The following is a 20629-nucleotide window of genomic DNA, read 5'->3' as shown; positions in this document are numbered from 1 at the left end:
GGCTTGGGCCGTGGTTACGGCTCACAAGGATGGCATTGGTCCTGCCTACTGGCTGAGAATGAACACTGTGTTAACAAAAGAAATGGGAATGGCTGCTAGGCTGAGAAAAGTCATAGTTGGCTGTTATAAGGGGGGAGGGGGCTTGGAGAACTGGGAACACCTCATGAAGCTGAAAGCTGTGGTTTTCTACAGAGTATATGAGGAAGTGGACAGTGATATTTTTTGGTTTTCCCAGTGACTGGGAGAAGGGGAGAGTCTCCTAGAAATTGGTGATGGAGTCAGAAATAATAAATATCCTTCAATGTCTGGGGCAGTCATGCTGTCCTACCCAAAATGCCAATAAGCACCTCTGTTGAGAAACATGGCAAGGAGAATTTTCTGGAAGAGGCTGCTAAAGACTATATAATCATGTGCAATGGGCAGAAGAGGGACAGTCCTAGTTTGGGTGACAGAGCTCCCATTTATCGTCAGCATGGAGGAGGCCCATAGACACATCTGTCATTTAATCCACGAAACCATCCCCCGAGATACCATTCATAACTCCCCTCTCATACACAAGGAGTTAGGCTCAGAGAAGCAAAATACCTTCACCGAAGCGACACAAGCAAGAGACAGAGTGCCTTCAATTCAAGTCTGTGTCCAAGGTCTTCTTGTAAGGTTCCAGGGGATTGAATGGAGAAGGGAGACGGGGTGTGCGTGGGGTGGAGGTGGGGGGAATCCTTGGAAAGAAACAAGATCACAGTCCTGTCAAACTCAGGATGAGAGTCTAAGAAGAGTTGTTCAGTCCTGAAATCAACGGGAAGCGGACATTTCTGGATATCTTTGAGAAGGCTCCAGACGCTCGCATGTTCGTTTATACACAATTTTTTCTAGATTGAGGTGGAGAGACCATTAATGGAGTCTTCCAGTCATTTCTATGATTCAGTTCTCAGACTCTACCAGACTCTAAGGGCTGACCTTAAGATAAATGTTGAATAAACACTCCCTTGAAGGAGCTGGGAATTTACACACAACTGCAACATCATGGACAACTGATTAAAACCAGCCATTCTAATTCAACATTGACTGGAGTTTATTTACACTGAAGTGAAATACCAGAAGTCAGAAGTTAAAAAGATGAAGGAAGGATGAGTGAACATTTTGAGAAATAACATTTTGTGTGGTTACAAAATCAAAATGCATTATTATATAGGGTTTTTACGAAATAGTATGCTTATCTATTTGCTGCACATGGATTTTTGTGCACATATTTCACATTTAAAAATCATCTGGGATTTCCTCATTTCTAATTTTCTATAGTTTCATCATAAATACTCCCCCCCCCACACACACACCTAAAGCATTAAGCTAAATGCCACTATCTTCCCCAGAGGAATTACAGAAAAGGCAGAGCTTATACTAGTCATCTATGTCTTGGTAAAAAACGAAGACGTGAGCAGATTTTTTTTATATAAAAATGGAAATACTGGGGCACCTGGGTGGCTCAGTGGGTTAAAGCCTCTGCCTTTGGCTCAGGTCATGATCCCGGGGTCCTGGGATCGAGGCCCGCATCGGGTTCTCTGCTCATTGGGAAGCCTGCTTCCCTTCCTCTCTCCACCTGCCTCTCCGCCTGCTTGTGATCTCTGTCAAATAAATAAATAAAATCCTCAAAAAAAAAAAAAAAAAGGAAATACCATGCAATCCAGTAATACCACCACTGGGTATTTACCCAAGGAAAAGAAAAACACTAAATCAAAAAGATATGTGTGCCCTATGTTTACTGGAGCATTATTTACAACAGCTAAGATAAAGAAGCAGACTAAGTGTCCATCAATAGATGAATGGATAAGGGAGGTGTAGAACTCACACACGCACACACACACGGATATTACTCAGCCATGAAAGAAGGAGATCTTGCTATTGTGACGATATGGCTGGATCTAGATGATATTATGCTAAATGAAGTAAGACAGAGAAAGACAAAAGCCATATGACTTCACATATATGTGGAATTTTTTTTAGAAAGGCAGAAACAGACCCACAAATACAGAGAACACATTGGTGGCTGCCACAAGGGAGGGAGTAGAGGAATGGGCAAAATGGGTGAAGGAGAGTAGGAACTACCTGCTTCCAGTTACAGAATGAATAAGTCCATGGATAAAAGGTTCAGCATAGGGAAGATAGTCAGTGGTATTGTAATAGTGCTGCATGGTGACAGATGGTAGCTAGACTAGCGGGGAGCACAGCATACACATGGAGTCACCACGTTGTATACCTGAAACGAATGTAACACCGTGTGTCAGCTCTACTTAAATTTTAAAAAGAGATCTTATTAGTGAAAAGGGGGAACAGAGTATGATGGAAGAAGGCACTTGCATGGGGAGCTGGGGCAGAGGAACAACCACAATGGTGTCTGCCTCCAGGAAAAAACCACTGCATTTCAGGAATTCTGGTCTCTGCCCCCTCAATCCAGGTGAATGAGTCACTTTCCAGTTCCCGCCCTTTCCCAAGCCTCCAGGCGAGGACACCAGGGGGCGCTCGCACCCTTGCAGTAATCTCCCAGGCGCGTTCGGACGAAGACCGTCTCCTTAAAAGTCGCGCTGGCTGACCGACCCCAGAAAATTTTGTTCTGTGAAGCGCAACCGCACCAGGGCTCGGGCCTTGAGCCCTCCTCCCCGAGGCAGAGCTGAGGCCAATCTGTAAAGGGACCAAAGGAGGCAGAGCATCTGTGCGGGCTGGAGCGGGCCCTTCGCGCTCCACCCGCAGGGACCGCGTGAGTTCGGAGCGTTTCCAAGCAGATGAATGTGCACGCAACATCGGGGAAAGCAGAGCTGGTGGCTCACGGTGGGTGGGACGGTTAGAACGTCCAATGGACCTCCTTTTAAGGGTTTCAAAAGCCCTTCTTTCTGTATTCTCAGCTGGGCATGTGGGAAGCAGGTTAAGCGGACCCCTTGCCCTTTCTCTGGTCTCCATCACCAGCCTTTAGCGGTTTTCCGACGTGAGAAAGCATTTTCTTGCAAAAATGAGTTGTTGCTAAGTTTCTGTCGCTTCTGTAACCCCTCCCCAACATTGTGTGCACCAAAAGCTGGATTGTGAAGAACGCCGCCGAGGATTGGTGCACACGGTTCAAAAACGATGTTGACTTTCTAAGGGGCCCAGCGGGTGACAGCTTAGCCCTCGTTCCTGGCGACCTGGCGCGAGGTCTGGCGCACCTCTGGTGCTTCACGTCTCGGAGTAGAGACTCTCCTAAGGTGGGCGGCGTGGATCCGAACCAGCAGGGTGTTTGCTGAATGCAGAATAATGCATTTATTAAATGCAGATAAATACTGAAACAAGGTCTTTGCAAGTGGGGATCTGCAGTTCAGAAAGTCCAAGCCCTGGCCACTGCCAACATTCGTCCTTTTAAGCCCACAAAAATATCCATTTCAACACCCTCAAATGATTGTCCTGCACATTAAAATTTGAGTATCGCTGCTTTGGCGTTTTGCAGCCCTCGTTCCGACAAGGAAGCAAGAAGAGGGGAGGAAGGGTACCCCTTCTCAGTGCGTGCGCGCTCCCAGGCGCGAGGTCCTTGACGCGGGAAGGCAAGTCGCGTCTTGGGAACCGGGAAGTGTGCACCCAGTACCCGAGTCCTGGAGGGCGCCAGACCTCGCAGAGCGACCGCAGAGCCTGACTCAGCAGTCCCACACGAGCCGCGGGAGGAGTGAAGGAGCAAAGGCTACTCTTTCTGGGCTCACGACCCCTGGCTACGGTGCGCACCTGGGTAGCCGCCAGGTCTGGGGACGCGCGGGAGGCGCCTCGGGGGCGGGCTCCACCAAGGACCTCTAGTGCGGCGGGGGTGGGGAGAGGAGGAGGAGATAAGGTGGGGGGGCGTTTGAGACTTAGGCCTGCCTCCCACCTCCCCAACCTCCGCCTCCGCGGCCACCTTCCGCTCTATAATTGGCCGCCGGCTGGCTTTCCTTTCCTCTTATCTGATCCTGGGCGCCTGGCAGGAGGGAAGCGCTGGGGAGGACGCAGCTCCGGGCTGCGCAGAGTGGAGTGGGAGAGGGAGAGGGAGAGGGAGAGGGAGAGGACAGGCTAATTAAAAGGGGCACAACGCGGGCCGCTTGTGGGAGCCGTGCGCCGCCAAGAACCAACTCGCCGCGAACTTGAATCCTACCTAGGCATCGAGAGGTCCCCATCTTGGACTAGAACATTCCCCTGCACAGGTCAGTTCCAGTCTTTCTCTGCCTTACTTCGGGTCGGCTTTGAAAAATCTCTCGGTGAGGAAGGAAAAGTGGAGAGGGCGAGCCACCTGCAGACGCAGTGCAATTCCATGGACCTTCTCTACGCGCGCGCTCAGAATGGCCCGGGGACTTCTGGAGTGGGATGGGATGGTGCATCCAGATACCTCCTCGCGGGGGTCGCTGGGCGGGGAGTTTGGAGGTGCTACCTGATGCGAATGCAAAGGCAGCGACAGTGTCTTGTGTTGCTCCCGGGAACTTGGCCCTGTACTTGGGTGCTGTGAGCGCGTGGCGGGAAGAACCGGGTTTGGCTTCCAGACTGTGGCGATTCCAGCATTTCCAAGTAGAAGGGGCTTAGTAAAGGCTACAGTCTGGTGAGAAAGGGACTCGGGCACTTGTGTTGGAGGGCTGTATCTGAATAGCACGCTATTGTTATTGAGATTGTATTTGGGGGTGCTTGGAAGGGCAGTCGATGGAGGTCATGAAAGACACAATTCACCCTGCCACCCCTTGGTATGGCCACAGATCAGCGCTGGGGTCAGGCGCTGGGCGCAGAGGAGCAACCACACCGAGCGCACTGCTGGAGGACGTTGGCAGTCGCTTCTCTTCCGTGTCTCTGCTCCAGGAACCCCAGATGCTTCCCGCGTTCCGTTTTTGGGGTCCGACGCTGGAGGTTGCGGCTTTGAGGGGCACCAGCGGGCTGTGGTGTTGGAGGGTCCTCTCCGCCCTGGCTTTTCCACCCTGAGCTTCTCCAGCTTTATCCCTTTGCCCCCCTTCCTGCTTCAAGCCTCCTTTTCTGTATGCAGCGCCTGGGCAGAGCGGCAGCCAGTGGAGCTGGGCTTTGGCCGGCAGCGCGCACAGGCTAGACAGGGTTAGGGAAAGGCCAGGAGGAGCGGGCGTGCAGCCACAGGAGTGGCCTCTGCCCTAGGCGAGCGCCTGGACGCGGCCTGCGAGTCCTAGACCATGGGCACTCCGATTTTGGCACTGGGTTCTTGGGTCCTCTGCGCGAAGCCTGCCCTGTGGGGTGCACGAGCTCAGGGTTGACTGGCGGTCACCCCTTCTACTTAGGTACAGGCTTAGGACTTGTCTTTCGGGGAAATGCCCAGATGGAGCTTGTGTGCATCTCTCACAGGGGCTAGGATTTCCCCCCCTGAAAAATTGCTTCTGGAATTGCCACCCAAGCCTCATGCCCTCTGGAAGGTTTGGACTCCCTTTTGGAAGTTTTGGAGAGTCCGCTGGGTAGCAGCTGAAGACGACGGGGAGCGGGGGGAACAAAGAAATGGGGGGTAGGACTTTGATGGCTCTGTGGGGAGCAGAAATGCAAACAAGTTTTCCTGAAATATCATTTTAAAGATCTGGGGTGAGGGGAAGGGCTCCTCACCCACAAAGGGCCTAGGAGGCCACTTCGTAATTGCAACGTGGGATAAAGAGGTCTGTGTTCATATCCTTCAGCAAACAGGCTTAAGCTGGCTGCCCTTTGGGAAACTGGTGTTCTGTGTCTGAGAAGGTGGTCCAGTTCTGCACGCAGAGAACTCGCAGGGAAATCCGGAAGGACTAAATGAATAAGAGGGAATAAAAGGACAGCCTTTGGGTTTTTGCTTGTTCCACATGAGCAAGTTGGATGGGTTTCCTCTGAATCTGGCCCTCATGGCTTGCATTCTGTAAGCAGACTTCAGGATTTTTTTAACAGCTTTGAGGTATAAGTCCTATACCATACAAGTGTGCAATAGGTATTACATTGTATACTACTGTCTACAAGTAAACAGTGGTTTTTGTATTCACAGAGTTGGTGAATGCAAGCGATTTTAGAACATTCGCCTTTTTTTTTTTATCATTCCAAAAAGAAATTCCATACTTTTTAGCAGAGACTTCCCATTTCTCTAACCTTCCCACTCCTCCCCCACCTCATCTCCTGGCAACCACTTATCTACTTTTTGTTGACATTGGTTTAAATGGAGGCATACAATATGTGTGTGGTCCCTTGCGAGCTGCTTCATTCACCTAGCAAAATGTTTTCAGGGTTTATCCATGATGTACAATATACTCACTCACTCAACACTAGGCATCTCGTCCTTCTTCCTGGAGAGCCTCAGGCCAGGACAGACCCGAATCTCCATGGCAGCCCTGGCCTCCTGGGGGTCCCGTTGAGAGGACAGGAGCCGCACTGGTGAGGCCTCTCAGTCATTCCCTGGGAAGGATTTCTTGGAACCCATCAGAATTCCTGGAACAATTCTGGGCAGGTCCCAGGCTTCAGGATTGATGGGAGGAGCCCTTTGGCCCTTTTCCTGCAGCTAACGGTCCAGCTAAGGATTTCAGAGGACTCTTGGGGCCTTCCCTGCGTGTCTTGGTTTTCTGAATCAGCCAAGGCTCTCTCAAGAACGAGCTGAACAGGGACGTCTGGGTGGCTTAGTTGGTTAAGTGACTGCCTTTGGCTCAGGTCATGATCTCAGGGTCCTGGGATCCAGCTCGTGTCTGGCTCCCTGCTCAGTGGCGAGTCTGCTTCTCCCTTGCTCTCTGCCCCTCCCCCAACCACTCATCCTCTCTCTTTCTAATAAATAAATAAAAACTTAAAAAAAAAATAAAGGATGGGCTAAGCAAAGAGGTGTGACTTAAGGGGCACTGAGTCAAGCCGCAGGCCACAAAAAGGCTCTTTGGGGTGTGTGCCCTTTGGCTCTTAAATATTTCCTAAAGTCACCTAGTAAAACACAAGAGATATGTGCCTGTTTTGAGCTGACAATTTAGCAGTTGTATGATTCTAGAGCCACATTTGCTGTCATTTTTACCCAAACTCTGCCAAATGACTGCTTTTTCCTGGCAGGTCAAGTGTAACCCAGGATTCCTTTCAAGGACAGGGGCCTTCCTGAATCACTGCAGGCTGAGGCGGTCTTGTTTGAATCTCCCTGAGCTAACGCATTATCTGGGATTATGACAGCTTGTATAGAACAAGGTCACTGGTGAAAGAGACACTAGGTGGTCCCTGAGGGAACAGAGGAGATGGCAGGGGTGGTGGAGGGAGGGAGAGGAAAGCTTAAAGGAAAATGCCAAAAACAAATTTCCTCCTTGGCAGATTCGCCCTTGTAAGGCTGGGTGTCAGGAAAACTCTGTCCTCTTGCTTCTAGAACTAAACACAAAGTGGCAGGGATCCAGTTACTCTCACACGTACAGTAAGCCTTGAGTGAAGACCAACCCCGTCCTGTCATGGTAGGGGTGGTGAGAGAGAGAGAGAGAGAAAGAGTGTGTGTGTGTGTGTGTGTGTGTGTGTGAGAGAGAGAGAAAGAGAGTTAGAGGTACTGGCTTTTTTTTTTTTTTTTTTTTTTTTTGGAGTGCCTATTGAATACCTGCCTTATTCTCTTTCAGAAACATTTAAATATTTAAAAAAACTTAACATTAAACATTTAAAACATTTAAATATTAAATTCAAATACTTGCAGAAGCAAATATTTTTCTTCCTTTAGAGATTAGAGCACTGAGCTTCTGGCTTCTGGGGTGTAAACTACCTTACCTGGGGTCACAAAACCAGCCTGTGACAGATAATGATTAAGTCTGTCTAAGATTTGAATCCCATGGGGTCCATTCTCCATCAGCTTCTTTGATGGGGGGTGGGGAAGGGGCGTGGGACCAACTTGGATGCTGTCAACTGAGGCCCCCTAATCTTGCAGCTGAGACAGGGGGTAGAAGGTGGGAAGATAGGGGTGAAATCCAGTCTTGCTCCTTTTGTGCCCCTGTCCTTGCTTCTTAACCCGCCTGAGCTCTAGTTTGCTCACCTAGAAAACGAGACTAACAGTGGCCACTCTAGAGGGTTAAGATCTAAGATGATCTAGTACAGAGTCTGGAAGACAAAAATGGCTCCTCTCATCTACTGCTGCTTTCCTTCTTTCCACTTTCCCCAACTCTCCTTCTCTGCTCCATTTCTTGAGAGGATGGTGATTAGAAGGGGTATGGGAATTCCGAGAGCCCAGTATCTATGTAAGTGTTTAGAGGCTAGACTTCCCATTTTTTTAAAGTGATTTTTTTAAAAAAGATTTTATTTACTTATTTGAGAGAGAGAGAGAATGAGGGAGAGAGAGAGCACAAGTGGGGTGAGGGGCAGATTCCCCGCTGAGCAAGGAGCCTGATGCTGGTCTCGAACTCGGGATTTAGAATCATGACCTGAGGGGAAGGCAGTCGCTTAACCAGCTGAGCCACTGAGCCACCCAGCACCAACCCCCCCCCCCGCCCCCGGCGCCCCCTGCACCACCCCACCCAAGGAGATTTTTTAATCTATGCTCTTGAAAAACTTTTCCTGCAATGGGCCTCTCTTGGAGCTCCCCTGGCAGGTGTGTCTAACTTTTAATTTAAGGGAGCAGTGCTTGGTATCTTTCCTCGCGGAAATTACCTGGCTTGTTTATGAAAATTGATCGAGGGGTGCCTGGGTGGCTCAGTGGGTTAAAGCCTCTGCCTTCGGCTCAGGTCATGATCTCGGGGTCCTGGGATCAAGCCCTGTATCAGGCTCCCTGCTCAGCGGGGAGCCTGCTTCCCCCTCTCTCTCTGCCTGCCTCTCTGCCTACTTGTGATCTCTGTCTGTCAAATAAATAAATAAAATCTTAAAAAAAAAAAAGAAAAGAAAATTGATTGAGAGGGAGACTGGGCTTTGTTGAGTCCGTGGAGTGTCTTAAGAGGTGTCTTGGACTAGGAGCACACAACGGATGTCTCATAGGATAAATATCTATTCCTGAATGGCTTTCCGTCTGGTTTTATACACAGATTGATATCTACACTGAAATGAACTGATACCTAAAAATGATACTCCACTGCAGGTTTTCACGTCTGTTTTTCCTCTACCTCCTTTCTCCCGCCGTGTCCCAAAACTGTGCTAAGCACTCAAAAGACAGTGGTGAACAATACACTTGGGAAGGCAGAAATGCAAATAACCGATTGCAGTGCAATGTTAGGTGCTATAGAATGGAATATAAAGATGACTACCATAGGAACCACAGTGGGAGCATCTGGCCAGACTTAGAAGATCAGGGAAGGCTTCGTAAGGGATGGGATATCTACTCTGAGATGGGCAGCTACCCTTTATACAGATTATAATACAGAGTTTAGTTAAAAGCAATGCCCCATTTCTTTGACCAAGGAGCTATGTCGGTTCTTAAAGAAAGAAAGAGAACAAAGAAAAGCCAGGTAATGGATCATTCCTGAATCAAGGAGCTGTCACTCTAATTTGCCATGCTTTGGGGATGGCTGTGCCTTCTAGCCTGTAGAATTTATAGCACCTAGGTTAAGACTGAGCGGCTGTATTTCTGAGGTCAATTTGCAGTCAAGTCCCTTGCTGTTAATCTACTTAGGGTCTTTATATGAATTAGAGAGAGGTGGTTTCTCTGAGCATAGCCATGCCACTGGAAGAAGAGAATAGTGCCTTTTCTTCTGAATGACGCAGCTTTGCATACAACTCAGAGAGGAGAGCATCTGCCCATTTCATGCATCACTCACTCGGCCAAGTGGAAATTGTGAACCCAGTAACACATCAAAGAATAATATGCCTCTCTATTGTCATTGCAATTGCTTTTATAGTTAGGCTTGTTATCAGGAATTATGAGTCCTCTGACTTTGTTCTCCTTTTTTTTTTTTTTTAATATTTTATTTTGTTATTTGTCACAGAGAGAGAAAGAGCACACAGCAGAGGGAGTGGCTCCTTGCTGATCAAGTAGTCCAATGCTGGGCTTGATTCCAGGGCACTGGGATCATGACCTGAGCCAAAGACTGATGCTTAATTGCTGAGCCACCCAGGTGTCCCTGACTTTGTTCTTTTTAAAAAGATTGTTTTGGGTTTTCTAAGTCCTGTGCATTTCCCTGCAAGTTTTTATAATAAATTAGTTAATTTCTATAAAAAATGACTTGAGATTTTGATAAGCTTGCTTTGAATCTGTAGGTTAATTTGAAGACATCCTAACAATTGGGTTTTTCAATCCATGAACATGGTATACTGCTCTGTATATTTAGGCATTTTTAAGTTTCTCTTAGGAATTCAGTTTTGTATTTTTCTGGTTTTTATGCCGAAGACTGTAGAATATACCATGTCTAACTGATTTCTAAGTATTTTGTGGTTTTGATGTTATTGTATATAGAATTTTAAAAACTATTTTCTTTCCCATTTGTTCTCTAGTATAAGAATATGATTAATTTTTGCCTATTGATCTGTGTCCTGCAGACTTCCTGAATTTACTTACTATTTTAAGTAGGTTTCGTTTTCTTTTATATGTTCTTTAGGATCTGTGCAAAAAATCATGCTGATTTTAAATACAGTTTTGCTTCTTCCTTCCCAGTCTTTCTGCCTTTTCTTCCTTCCCTCCCTCCCTTTCTTCCTTCCTTCCTCTCTTTCTTTTCTTTTCTTCTTTTTTTCCCTCCCTCTCTCCCTTCCTTCCTTCCTTATTGCACTGACCAGGACCTCTAGTACAATGCTGAATGAAATGGTAAAACTGTTACAATGTTGACATCCATGTCCTATTTTTGATCTTAAGAGAGAAGCATTCAGTATTTCTCCATTAAATATGATTTTTCAATAGATGCCCTTTATCAGATGGATAAAGTTCCCCTCTATTTTTACTTTGCTGAGTTTCTTTTTTTTTTTACGATATTTATTTATTTGATATTTATTTATTTGACAGAGAGAGAGATCACAATTAGGGAGAGAGGCAGGCAGAGAGAGAGAGGAGGAAGCAGGCTCCCTGCCAATTACAGAGCCTGATGTGGGACTCAATCCCAGGACCCTGGACCATGATCTGAGCCGAAGGCAGAGGCTTAACCCACTGAGCCACCTAGGTGCCCCTATTTATTTATATACTGGTCTAACATCCTGAATGATGAAACTAGTTAGAACATTTGTAGAATATGTCCCACTTAGTAGTGATTTTTATTATTTTTATATGTAGGTAAATGGATTTTTATTTCTATGTTCATGAGGAATATTCTGTAATTTTTATTCTTTGTAATGAGATCTGGTTTTGATAAAAGGATTATGCTAGCTCACCTCTGTTTTCTGAAAGGGTTTGCGTGGGCTTGATATTTTATCCCTCTTAAATATTTGATAGAATTCATGAATGAAAGCATTTGGATTGCATTTTCTTTTCAGGAATATATATGTTAAATGTTTATTTGAGTATAATTGACACACAATGGTACATAAGTTTCAGGTGTACAAGACAGTGAGTGATTCAAGTTTATGTATAAGTTATGTATAAGTTTATACATTATGTTATGTTCACCACATGTGTAACTACCATCTGTCCTGATACATTGTTATTACAATGTTATTGACATATTCTTTATGCTGTGCCTTTTACATGACTTCTTCCTTCCATAACTGGAAGCATGTATCTCCCACTCTCCTTTATCCATTTTGTTCAACACCTATTCGTCTCTCCTCTGGCAACCATTAGTCTGTGAATATTTTTAATAACAACTTCAGTCTCTATAATAGATAGAAGGCTGCTTGGACTTCCTGTATTTTCATGTGTCTGTTTTAACAAGTGGAGTGTGTCAAGAGTGTTTTCCAATTAAGCTAAATTGTTGGAATTACTGGCAAAAAGTTGTTAATATTTTTCCTTTTTTCATTTGTTAGCATGTGAAATATCTAGTGATATAATTTCCTTTTCTCTTGTATTGTTAGTTGCATTTCTATCTTTGTTTCTTGATCACTCTTTCTTAAAATTTTTCTATTTTATTAATATTCCAGAGAAACAAATTTTAGCTTTGCTAATTTTCACTAATATTAGTTTTATAGTTCTTTGATTTTTACTGTTATCCTTATTAATCCCTTTCTTCAACTTAATTTGGATTTAATTTGCTCTTCTTTTTCTGGCTTCTTTAGGTGGAACATGAGATCATTGGTTTTAAATCTTTCTTCTTTTTATGTAAATATATTAACCTAGAAATTTTTCTCTAATCCCTCAGCTGCATTCCACAGATGTTCATGTGTTGTCTTTGTATTTTTGTTCCCTTCCAAATATTTTTCTTAATTTCCATTGTGATTTCTTCTTTGACCTATGGATTAATTAGAAACACGTTGTTTAATCTCCAGTTTTTGAATTTGTAAAGATATTTTAATATGGTTGATTTCTAATTATTTCTGTTACTGTCAGAAAGCATACTCTGTAAATTATCAAACTTTTGAAATTTTTTAAGTCTCATTTTATGGCCCTGAATGTGGCTTATTTTATAAAACTTTCTATGCACACTTAAAAACAGTGCATTCTACAGTTGGTGGATGTAATGTTCAATAAATATTAATTTGTTGATAGAGTTACCAACAACTATTGTGTTCTTACTGATAATTTGTTTAGTTTCTGAGTCCATTTCTAAGAGGAGTGTTAACATCTCTGGCATTGCTTATTATTCCATTCTTCCATTCCATTCCATATCAGTTTTTGTCTCATGGATTCTGAAGCTCTGTTGTTAAATGCACACACATCTATGATGGATATGTTTTTTGGATTCTTGACTCTTTATCATTCTGAAGTATCCAGAATTTGAGGAGAATTTCTATCCTGATTTTATTTCTCTTTATTGTGGCTCACTCTTTTCTGACATGTCCCTTATCAGTTTCCAGTCCCTGGAGTTCCTGAACATGTCTGCTGTTTGATACTTTATGCTACTAAGACTGGCTTTCCACCTGATCTCTAATCATACTGCCATGCCCAATGGGGTGTTCACTCAGGGAGAAAAAGTCTAATCACTAAGCTAATAGTACCCAAACTAGGTTTTCTTTATTCCTAACTTAGAAGTGTTTTCTACTATGTCATAATACTAACAGATAAGAGTAATGACCACTTTCAGATGGCTGAGTAGTAGTCCATTGTTTATATGGACCATATCTTCTTGATCCATTTGTCTTTTGAAGGGCATTTTGGCTCTTTCCAGAGTATGGCTATTGTAGACTTTGCAGCTATGAACATTGGAGTTCATAGGGCCCTTCTTTTCACTACATCTATATCTTTGGGGCAAGTGCCCAGTAGTGCAATTGCTGGGTCATAGGGTAGCTGTATCTTTAATTTTTTGAGGAAACTCCACACTGTTTTCCAAAGTGGCTGCACCAACTTGCATTCACACCAACAGTGTAAGAGGATTCCCCTTTCTCCACATCCTCTCCAACATTTGTTGTTTCTTGCCTTGTCAACTTTTGCATCAACATGGATGGGACTAGAGATTATGCTGAGTGAAATAAGTCAAGCAGAGAGAGTCAATTATCATATGGTTTCACTTACTTGTGGAGCATAAGGAATAACATGGAGGACATTAGGAGAAGGAAAGGAAAAGTGAAGGGGGGGGCGGACATTGGAGGGGGAGACAAACCATGAGAGACTGTGGACTCTGAGAAACAAACTGAGGGTTTTAGAGGGTGGGTATTTAGGAGGGCACATACTGCACGGAGCACTGGATTTATACGCAAACAATGAATCGCGGAGTACTACATCAAAAACTAATGATATACTGTATGGTGACTAACATAACACAATAAAAAAAAACAATAAAAAAGAGTTATGACCACTAACTTCCTCTGGGGCTTGTTTTTAAGTAGACCTCCTTAACCAGTCCTGGAAACTTCTCTGATTATTCTGGATGTGAGGAGGGAGGTATTTTCATTGGAGAGAAGAAATAAGAAATGGTAAACAATGTCAATGATTAGAGATCAGGTGGAAATGTCAATGCTGGGTAATACATTAGGCCTGTTTTTAGTCTTTGCTTTTTAATCTACAGATCTGAATTACTTAGATCATTGATTAACTATAAAAGTCTATTTTATACAGTGAACCTTAAAGGATAAACAAAGGAGGGTTGGGGAAAGCATCTCAGAGGTCATATTGTCCAGTTCCCCTTCCGTTCTCTAGCATCTGGTATTGACAAAACTTAACCGGCTACTACCTCTGAGCTTCTAGTAAGAGAGAAGAACCGGTTCTAAGTTTCGAGAATTTTTACATTCAAATCCACATCTCTCTGGGCCAGTCCAGTGATTCAAGTTTGATTTGCAGAAGCTGCACAAAATATCTTGTTTTATTTTCCGCATGAAAGCTCTTCAAATATTTGAAGACATTCATCACATGCCTCTGATTCTTATTTTTCCTAGGCTTAAAACATGCTTAAACATCCCCATTTCTTTTAAATCTTTGCATGAACTTGTCAACTAGAACTGCCCCTTTTTCTTTTTTTCTTTTTTTTAAGTCTATGAGTGGCTCTTAAGTCAAATCTTCCACACCCTCATATGGTTGATTATTTTGAATGTATATAGAGCTGTCCTCTGGAAAATGATAAAATATCAGTAGGAATGTATTTTGAAAAGTTTAAAGCAGTTCATCCAGGCAAATAATTGCATCTCTATCATTATTCTGGGTGATTATATCTGGGTCTTCTGTTTTGCCTAAACCCTTTGCCAAGTCAGTCCCAACACCTTAATATGATGGAGTAGATAAAGACTTCTTGCATTTCCTTCCTCCTTCGGTATCTACTCAAGTATCAGATTTGTTGATTGTTATCATTCCCTTGTCCTTCGTGTTTCTCCAGCCCGTTGCTAACATGGAATGAATTAGAACTCTTTGAGAGCTACCTGTGTTCTACGTACCTTGTCTGCATGACCTCAATCACTGGATAAGGTAGATGTTAATTGCACATTTTGTATAAAGAAACCAGCTTTGCGCAGTGGCAGTATCGTAGCCAATGAGGTTTATCCGAGGCGCGATTATTGCTAATTGTATAAAGAAACCAAGTCTGAGTGGTTAAACCAGTTAGCCAAGGACCCCTAACAAATTATTGGCAGATTGTCTTCCTACCTCTCGTTTTTCTATTTATACCATCATTTTGTGCTAACTCTTTGTTCTGTTTCATACTTATTTTATGTAGCTTTGCAGTGTATTTGCTTGTGATCTTTCTTTTCAGTAAAATAGTAAGATCACTGAGATCAGGGATTATGTAGTAGGAAGTTTTGTATTTTCCTTAGTACCACATAGAGATATACAGATACCACACTCTTTCAAGGCCATATGCCAGATGCTAGCAACAATTTTGTTTAAGTTCATGGTTTGTTTGTTTTTTTTCAGTCAGCACTCATCAAGTAGAACATTATTCAAGATTTGAATGTATGTATGTGTGTAAGTCTGTGCAAGTGTTTATATGTGTATGAGTGGCTTACAAAAACTTTAGAATAACTGTTTTAAGGAGTTTTGATAAAACTGGCTGTACCCGGGGCCTCTGCTCCTTATTAAACTCAACGGTACAAGTGACATTAAATAAAACAAGCACATGAAGTAGAAGAAGGGTAAATTAGTTCTAACGGGAATAGTTTTAAATGGCTAAATATGAAATTGTGGCAGTGTTTTGAGAAAACTTGTACTGAACGTCATCAACTTTCCCAAAATTGGGTTTATACCTTCTGAACTTAGAACTAAGGGGCCATTTTTAATATGTTTTTAAACAACAGCAAAAAAGTTAAGGCAGAATTATTTATCTTGGGCAGGCTTTTGGGCAAAGTTTCAACAAATTAGACTTTGACATTTTGGTAAATGTTGAAGTATCTCATGGCACTTTAGTAGGAACTGGGATTTTTCTTGCCCCTATTTTACTGTCCAAAAATTTGGAGACTTGGCAGAAAACCTTGGGAAAACTAAAATTCCACTTCTCTCAATGTGTTATTACTCATCCCATTTTAAAGTAAACAATAAAAAGGAAGATTTAAAGATAAGCTATGGCTACAATTTTTCCAAATAAATAGTACTGTTTTTTTAATTACCCAGAATGGGGTAGAATTGGCTAATTAGCTAAGTAATTAAAATTAAAATTTGTGAGATGCAGATTAACTTCCAATGTGTCCTGTTAGTTATTGCTTCAAAACACCTGGACACAAGAATTGTAGTATTTTGAAGAGAACAGAGAAAGGCTTTTGGATCATGGCTTGTAAAAGGATTTTTTTTTCCTCCTATGTTAAAATACTATCATAATACTATCATGTGGTGTATGATAAAAGTCCCCTGATCCTAAAGGGTATGCCAGAAACACAAATGTGGCCTGTTCCTTACTTCTCCTTTTCTTTGCCTTGTTCTGGTTGAAACCTATGGTTGTAGTGTTGGGGTATAAAATCTTAAATTATTTTATTTGAGTTGAGAGAGTGATTCTGCTGGTATGGTTTTTGGGGGTGTAGTGGCCAGCTTTCTGGGTGACTGGCTGATTTGTTGATTTCCTAGTTGCAGTAGGGCGGAAGCCCACTCCCATATCTTTCCAAATCCTCCGTATTCATGCCTTCTGTTTACGTAAGTGCTACTCCCATCCTTTCGGATAATCCACCTAATCTTGTCCTTTTTGCCTCTGTAGAGTGAGGGTTCCTCTATATGCCCCAGGGTTTCTCCTCTTTAATTCATCAAAATGTATTCAAAATGTATTCACTGTTTGTCCAATTTCCTCTGTGCTGTGACAAATGGTTCGTTTACTAATCTGCAGTGAATCAACCCAAGCTAAAATGCTCAATACATATAAAATAAATACATATGCTAATCCCTTAATGTGTTGTTTATTCTCTTAGGAGAGACACTCAATGTATTGCCTCTTCCATTAGGAATTTTAAGGAGCGGCCAGTATGTGAATGTCTAAATCCAAGGAAATATACTTTTGTAACTAGCATTTGGGAACTATGGTAGGCTGATAGGGGAAGATATTTTTTGAGTCTCTAGATACAATTGAGTACCTTCTTTAATTTTTATGATAGAACCTTAACGCGATTATTTATATAATTATCAGAGCTTACAGATCTCCCTTTTACTGACAAGTCAAAAGAGTTGCACACAAGACTGTCATTAGGTGTTATGAAAAAGAGTACTTGCCAAAAAATTTTTTTTGAATGATTGCTTGGAGGAAAGACAATTATTTATTTCTCTGGAGACACTGTATTATTCTGGAATAACACCAGGATTTCAGAGGTTTAAGTGCATCAGTCAAATTGGTTTGAGAGTTCACAGACACACTTCGCTGCATTCACTGAGATAACTCTTCAGTTAAAAAAGAAATTAAAGGGGCACCTGGGTGGCTCAGTGGGTTAAGCCGCTGCCTTCGGCTCAGGTCATGATCCCAGGGTCCTGGGATCGAGCCCCACATCGGGCTCTCTGCTCAGCGGGAAGCCTGTTTCCTCCTCTCTCTCTCTCTCTGCCTGCTTGTGATCTCTATCTGTCAAATAAATAAATAAAATCTTTAAAAAAAAAAAAAGAAATTAAAACTTATATGATGTGGCCAAAGCATATTCAGAGGAAAATTAATGGCCTCAAATAAAGAATAGTATTACATTAACTAAAGATTTAACCAAAAAAAGATTACAAAGAACAATGAAAAGCAAATAAAACAATAAAAGCAGAAATTAGCAGGGATTACAAAAAGAAGTGATTCCTGATGATATGCGCAAAAATAAATAAATAAAACCCATAATATTAACCAGTAAAAAAACTTGTTCTCAAAAAATCTGCAGACTGGACAAATATATAGATTCTCCATTCTGGAGGGAGAGTAGAAGTCAGAAACACAGCATTTTAATACTGATAATGGGACTATAACCAAAAAAGGTACGTTTTAAGTTGAGAAATGACACAACTCTGTTAATAAATTTTATACTTAAATATGCCCCAAATATCACAGGGGACTTACTAAAAACATTATGCTATTTATCTGAAATTTGCCTCAGATCCTTTGTGAAACAATATTGGAGAATGAATGAATGAATATACAAATGAAAAAATGTCCTGGTAGAAGAAAACTTTTGAGATGTCTTTTTACTCTCTGTGAAAGGACTCAGAGTTTCTCCTCGGTAATAGCTCATAATAGAGTTGTGGTCAACAATTTGGAGACCTTGACCTTGTAAATTAATACCAACCAGACAACCTTGCTTCTTCTCTCTCTCTGCTTCTTTTCCTCCCTCCCTTTTCTTCCTTTCCTACCTTTACCCCCTTTTTCTTCTCTCTCTCTTTTGCTTATAGCTTTTCTGTCATTGATCTCCTCGTGAAAAAGAAAACTTTGGACTTGTTTTTAGATTCACATATGAAAGGAAAAAAGTTATAAGAAAAGATGAGAGGATTATGGCTTTTTCAGCCCAGGAGAAAAAAACCAGAATAGTGATTTCATACTAGCCCAGAGTGATTTTTCAAATTCTTTTTGATTACCAGAGGGAAGGTCCCATGTATCACCTTTACTTTGTAGGCAATAGAAGGCAACAGTAGGATTAGATGTTTATGTGAATCCTGGAGGAGCATATTACTGTCAAGGAAATTGTGATTGTCTGATGACAATGCTCATTTCAGGAAAACTCTTGGAATTGATCCATTTGGACATTTCACCATGCAGTATATGCCTTACAAAGATTCACAGAGGACTGTCAACTTCTTCCCTAAATATTTCAGATCATTCTCTCCATTTGCAGCATCTTCTCAAAAATTTTTCTTTTATCAGTTTATATTTCAGAGTGACGTAGATGGTGCCCTAGGGAATGAATGACTTCCTGACATTACTAATCCAAGTTGGCTTGTTTGCCTGTCCTGGATGACTACCTTTGCTTCATTTTCGGGCATCTCAAGATCTTCTTGTGTTCTCTATTTCCAGGACGGCTGCTGCGTCCCATGTGAAAAGCAGAGGATAAAATGAAGATTTCTCAGTGCAACATGCATCACTGGCTGTTTCCAGCTCTGCTGGCGGTTGCTTATTTTTCCCCCATTGTCCAGGGTCAAGGTAATGCAAAACTTTAAGATAATCATTAGGGTCTGGGACTCTAGCTATATTGGTTCTGATTATTATTTTTTATTTTATTTACCCTAATAGTGTTTCACTGATTCTACTGTGTCTCTAGGCAAGATCATACGTTACTCAGTTTCCCCGGCTGTTTACTTTGTACAAATGTGCCACAACTTTGGTGAGGGTTAAGACCTCACCAATGACCGAGCATAGTAATTTTGTGGTGGCTTGTTAAACAGCTCATTCTTCACATGCTTCTGAAGAGGCTGCACAGATTTCATTAGGAAAAGTCAAATTTGCATGCTGCAAAATCAGTTCCATTAGTGAAGAGCTATAATGTGTGTTATGTAGGTACCCCAGTCATGCCTTGTCTCTCAAACAGAGGGTCTACAAAATACGTCTGCCACTTCCTACCTGGTCTTTATCCTTTTGTTAATGATAAAATTAGCACATGGTGCTAGTTTAAAAACTAACACACGGTGTAAAGGTTACTAAAAGTCAGACATAGGCGGCTAATATGTTATTTTAAGCATTTCCAGTGATTTCTGGTTTTGTTTTCATTGAACTTAGTTTTTGAAATCTACTGTCTGTATTACTGGGATCTGCAGTTTTATTCTCAATTTCCACTCGTTTTTATAAAGTGTGTTAGGAGTTTCTGCACTACCAACTCGTGGGCCAAATCTGACCCACTGCTTGTTTTTATCATTAAAGTTTTATTGGAACACAGACGTGTGTTTACATATGTCTGTGGCTGCTTTCACCCTGCGAATAGTCGAGTGGTTGTGGCAGAGACTGTGTAGGTCACAAAGCCTGAAATATTTATTATCTAGACTTTTGCAAAAAAAAGCATGCTGACTTCCGAAGCCAGTGCACAACATGTATAAGTAAGGAAAACTCCATTACTAGGTAAACAAGATTATCTTGCAGAAACAGAAATGCTGGTGCTGAAATTGTCATTCATCGGCTTAGCAAGGAAATCTACATGTGATACAGAAAGTTATTTTGGGAGTGTTAATGTCTAAGGCTTGGAATTTACAGTTATAAAGAAGTCAAATGTTAAGACCCACCACACCCTGCTTCCTCAAAGTGAGGCGTGCTTGTTCAGAAAAGCATGGAATTTGACCCTTTGCGTTTTCAAATAGTGTTAAAGCCATATTTCCAACTCTTCAAACAACACATAGGAAACAGCTGGACAGATCACTTCTGCCTTCTCTATTTACATTAACACAAGAGTGCTTTTGGAAGTGATAACTAGAAATCCCAGATAACTTACCATCTAAATTGTGGGATTCCAGACATAAGACCTCTGGAACACAGGGCAGGCAAATCACAAAGCCCTTCAGAAAAAGCACGACCATCTTAGTCTAACTTTGTTCAGAAATGGTCTTTTGTGGAGTAACTGATCATACAGAGAGCCCTTCTGGGATACTTTCGGGGGTGCCATCGACCAGATACACATTGTGGGCCAAATTCAATTTTATATGAATATTTATGGGGCACATTCTGTGTGTTAGGTTCAGGATACAAGGTAAGACTTCACTCTTTGGCTTCCAGCAGCTTACTGCTACTGAGGAGACAGGGCATAGGCAGATAAATCACCATGCATGCTTTTGTGGGGTGGGGGATGGTGGGTGTAGCAAAAGACAAAGATGGAAAGGTCTACTGGAGCCAGATTGTGGGGAATTTTAAACAGCTCC

The 20629-nt window shown here is 42.4% G+C and overlaps 1 protein-coding gene and 1 pseudogene across 4 annotated transcripts in view; both read left to right on the top strand.

Annotated features, from left to right (window-relative positions):
- Positions 1-3661: 3661 nt before the first annotated feature.
- The window catches only part of COL14A1 (collagen type XIV alpha 1 chain), a 226161-nt gene continuing 209193 nt past the window's right edge, over positions 3662-20629 (top strand). The window contains exons 1-3 of one of the 4 annotated variants that reach the window (XM_046025653.1): positions 3828-4187; positions 14739-14827; positions 18804-18929. In XM_046025653.1, coding sequence (XP_045881609.1) covers positions 18842-18929 — 88 coding nt within the window. In that variant the 5' untranslated portion in view covers positions 3828-4187; positions 14739-14827; positions 18804-18841. Of the gene's footprint in view, positions 3731-3827; positions 4188-14738; positions 14828-18803; positions 18930-20629 lie in introns of those variants that run through there. The other 3 variants (XM_046025660.1, XM_046025646.1, XM_046025670.1) reach the window with 3 other exon arrangements.
- LOC123927843 lies at positions 14863-15019 on the top strand (annotated as a pseudogene).

This window comes from Meles meles, chromosome 1 (assembly GCF_922984935.1).
Source record: "Meles meles chromosome 1, mMelMel3.1 paternal haplotype, whole genome shotgun sequence".
Classification (NCBI taxonomy): domain Eukaryota; kingdom Metazoa; phylum Chordata; class Mammalia; order Carnivora; family Mustelidae; genus Meles; species Meles meles.
Note: the sequence above shows the minus strand (reverse complement) of the source record. Positions and strands in the feature narration are given on the sequence as shown.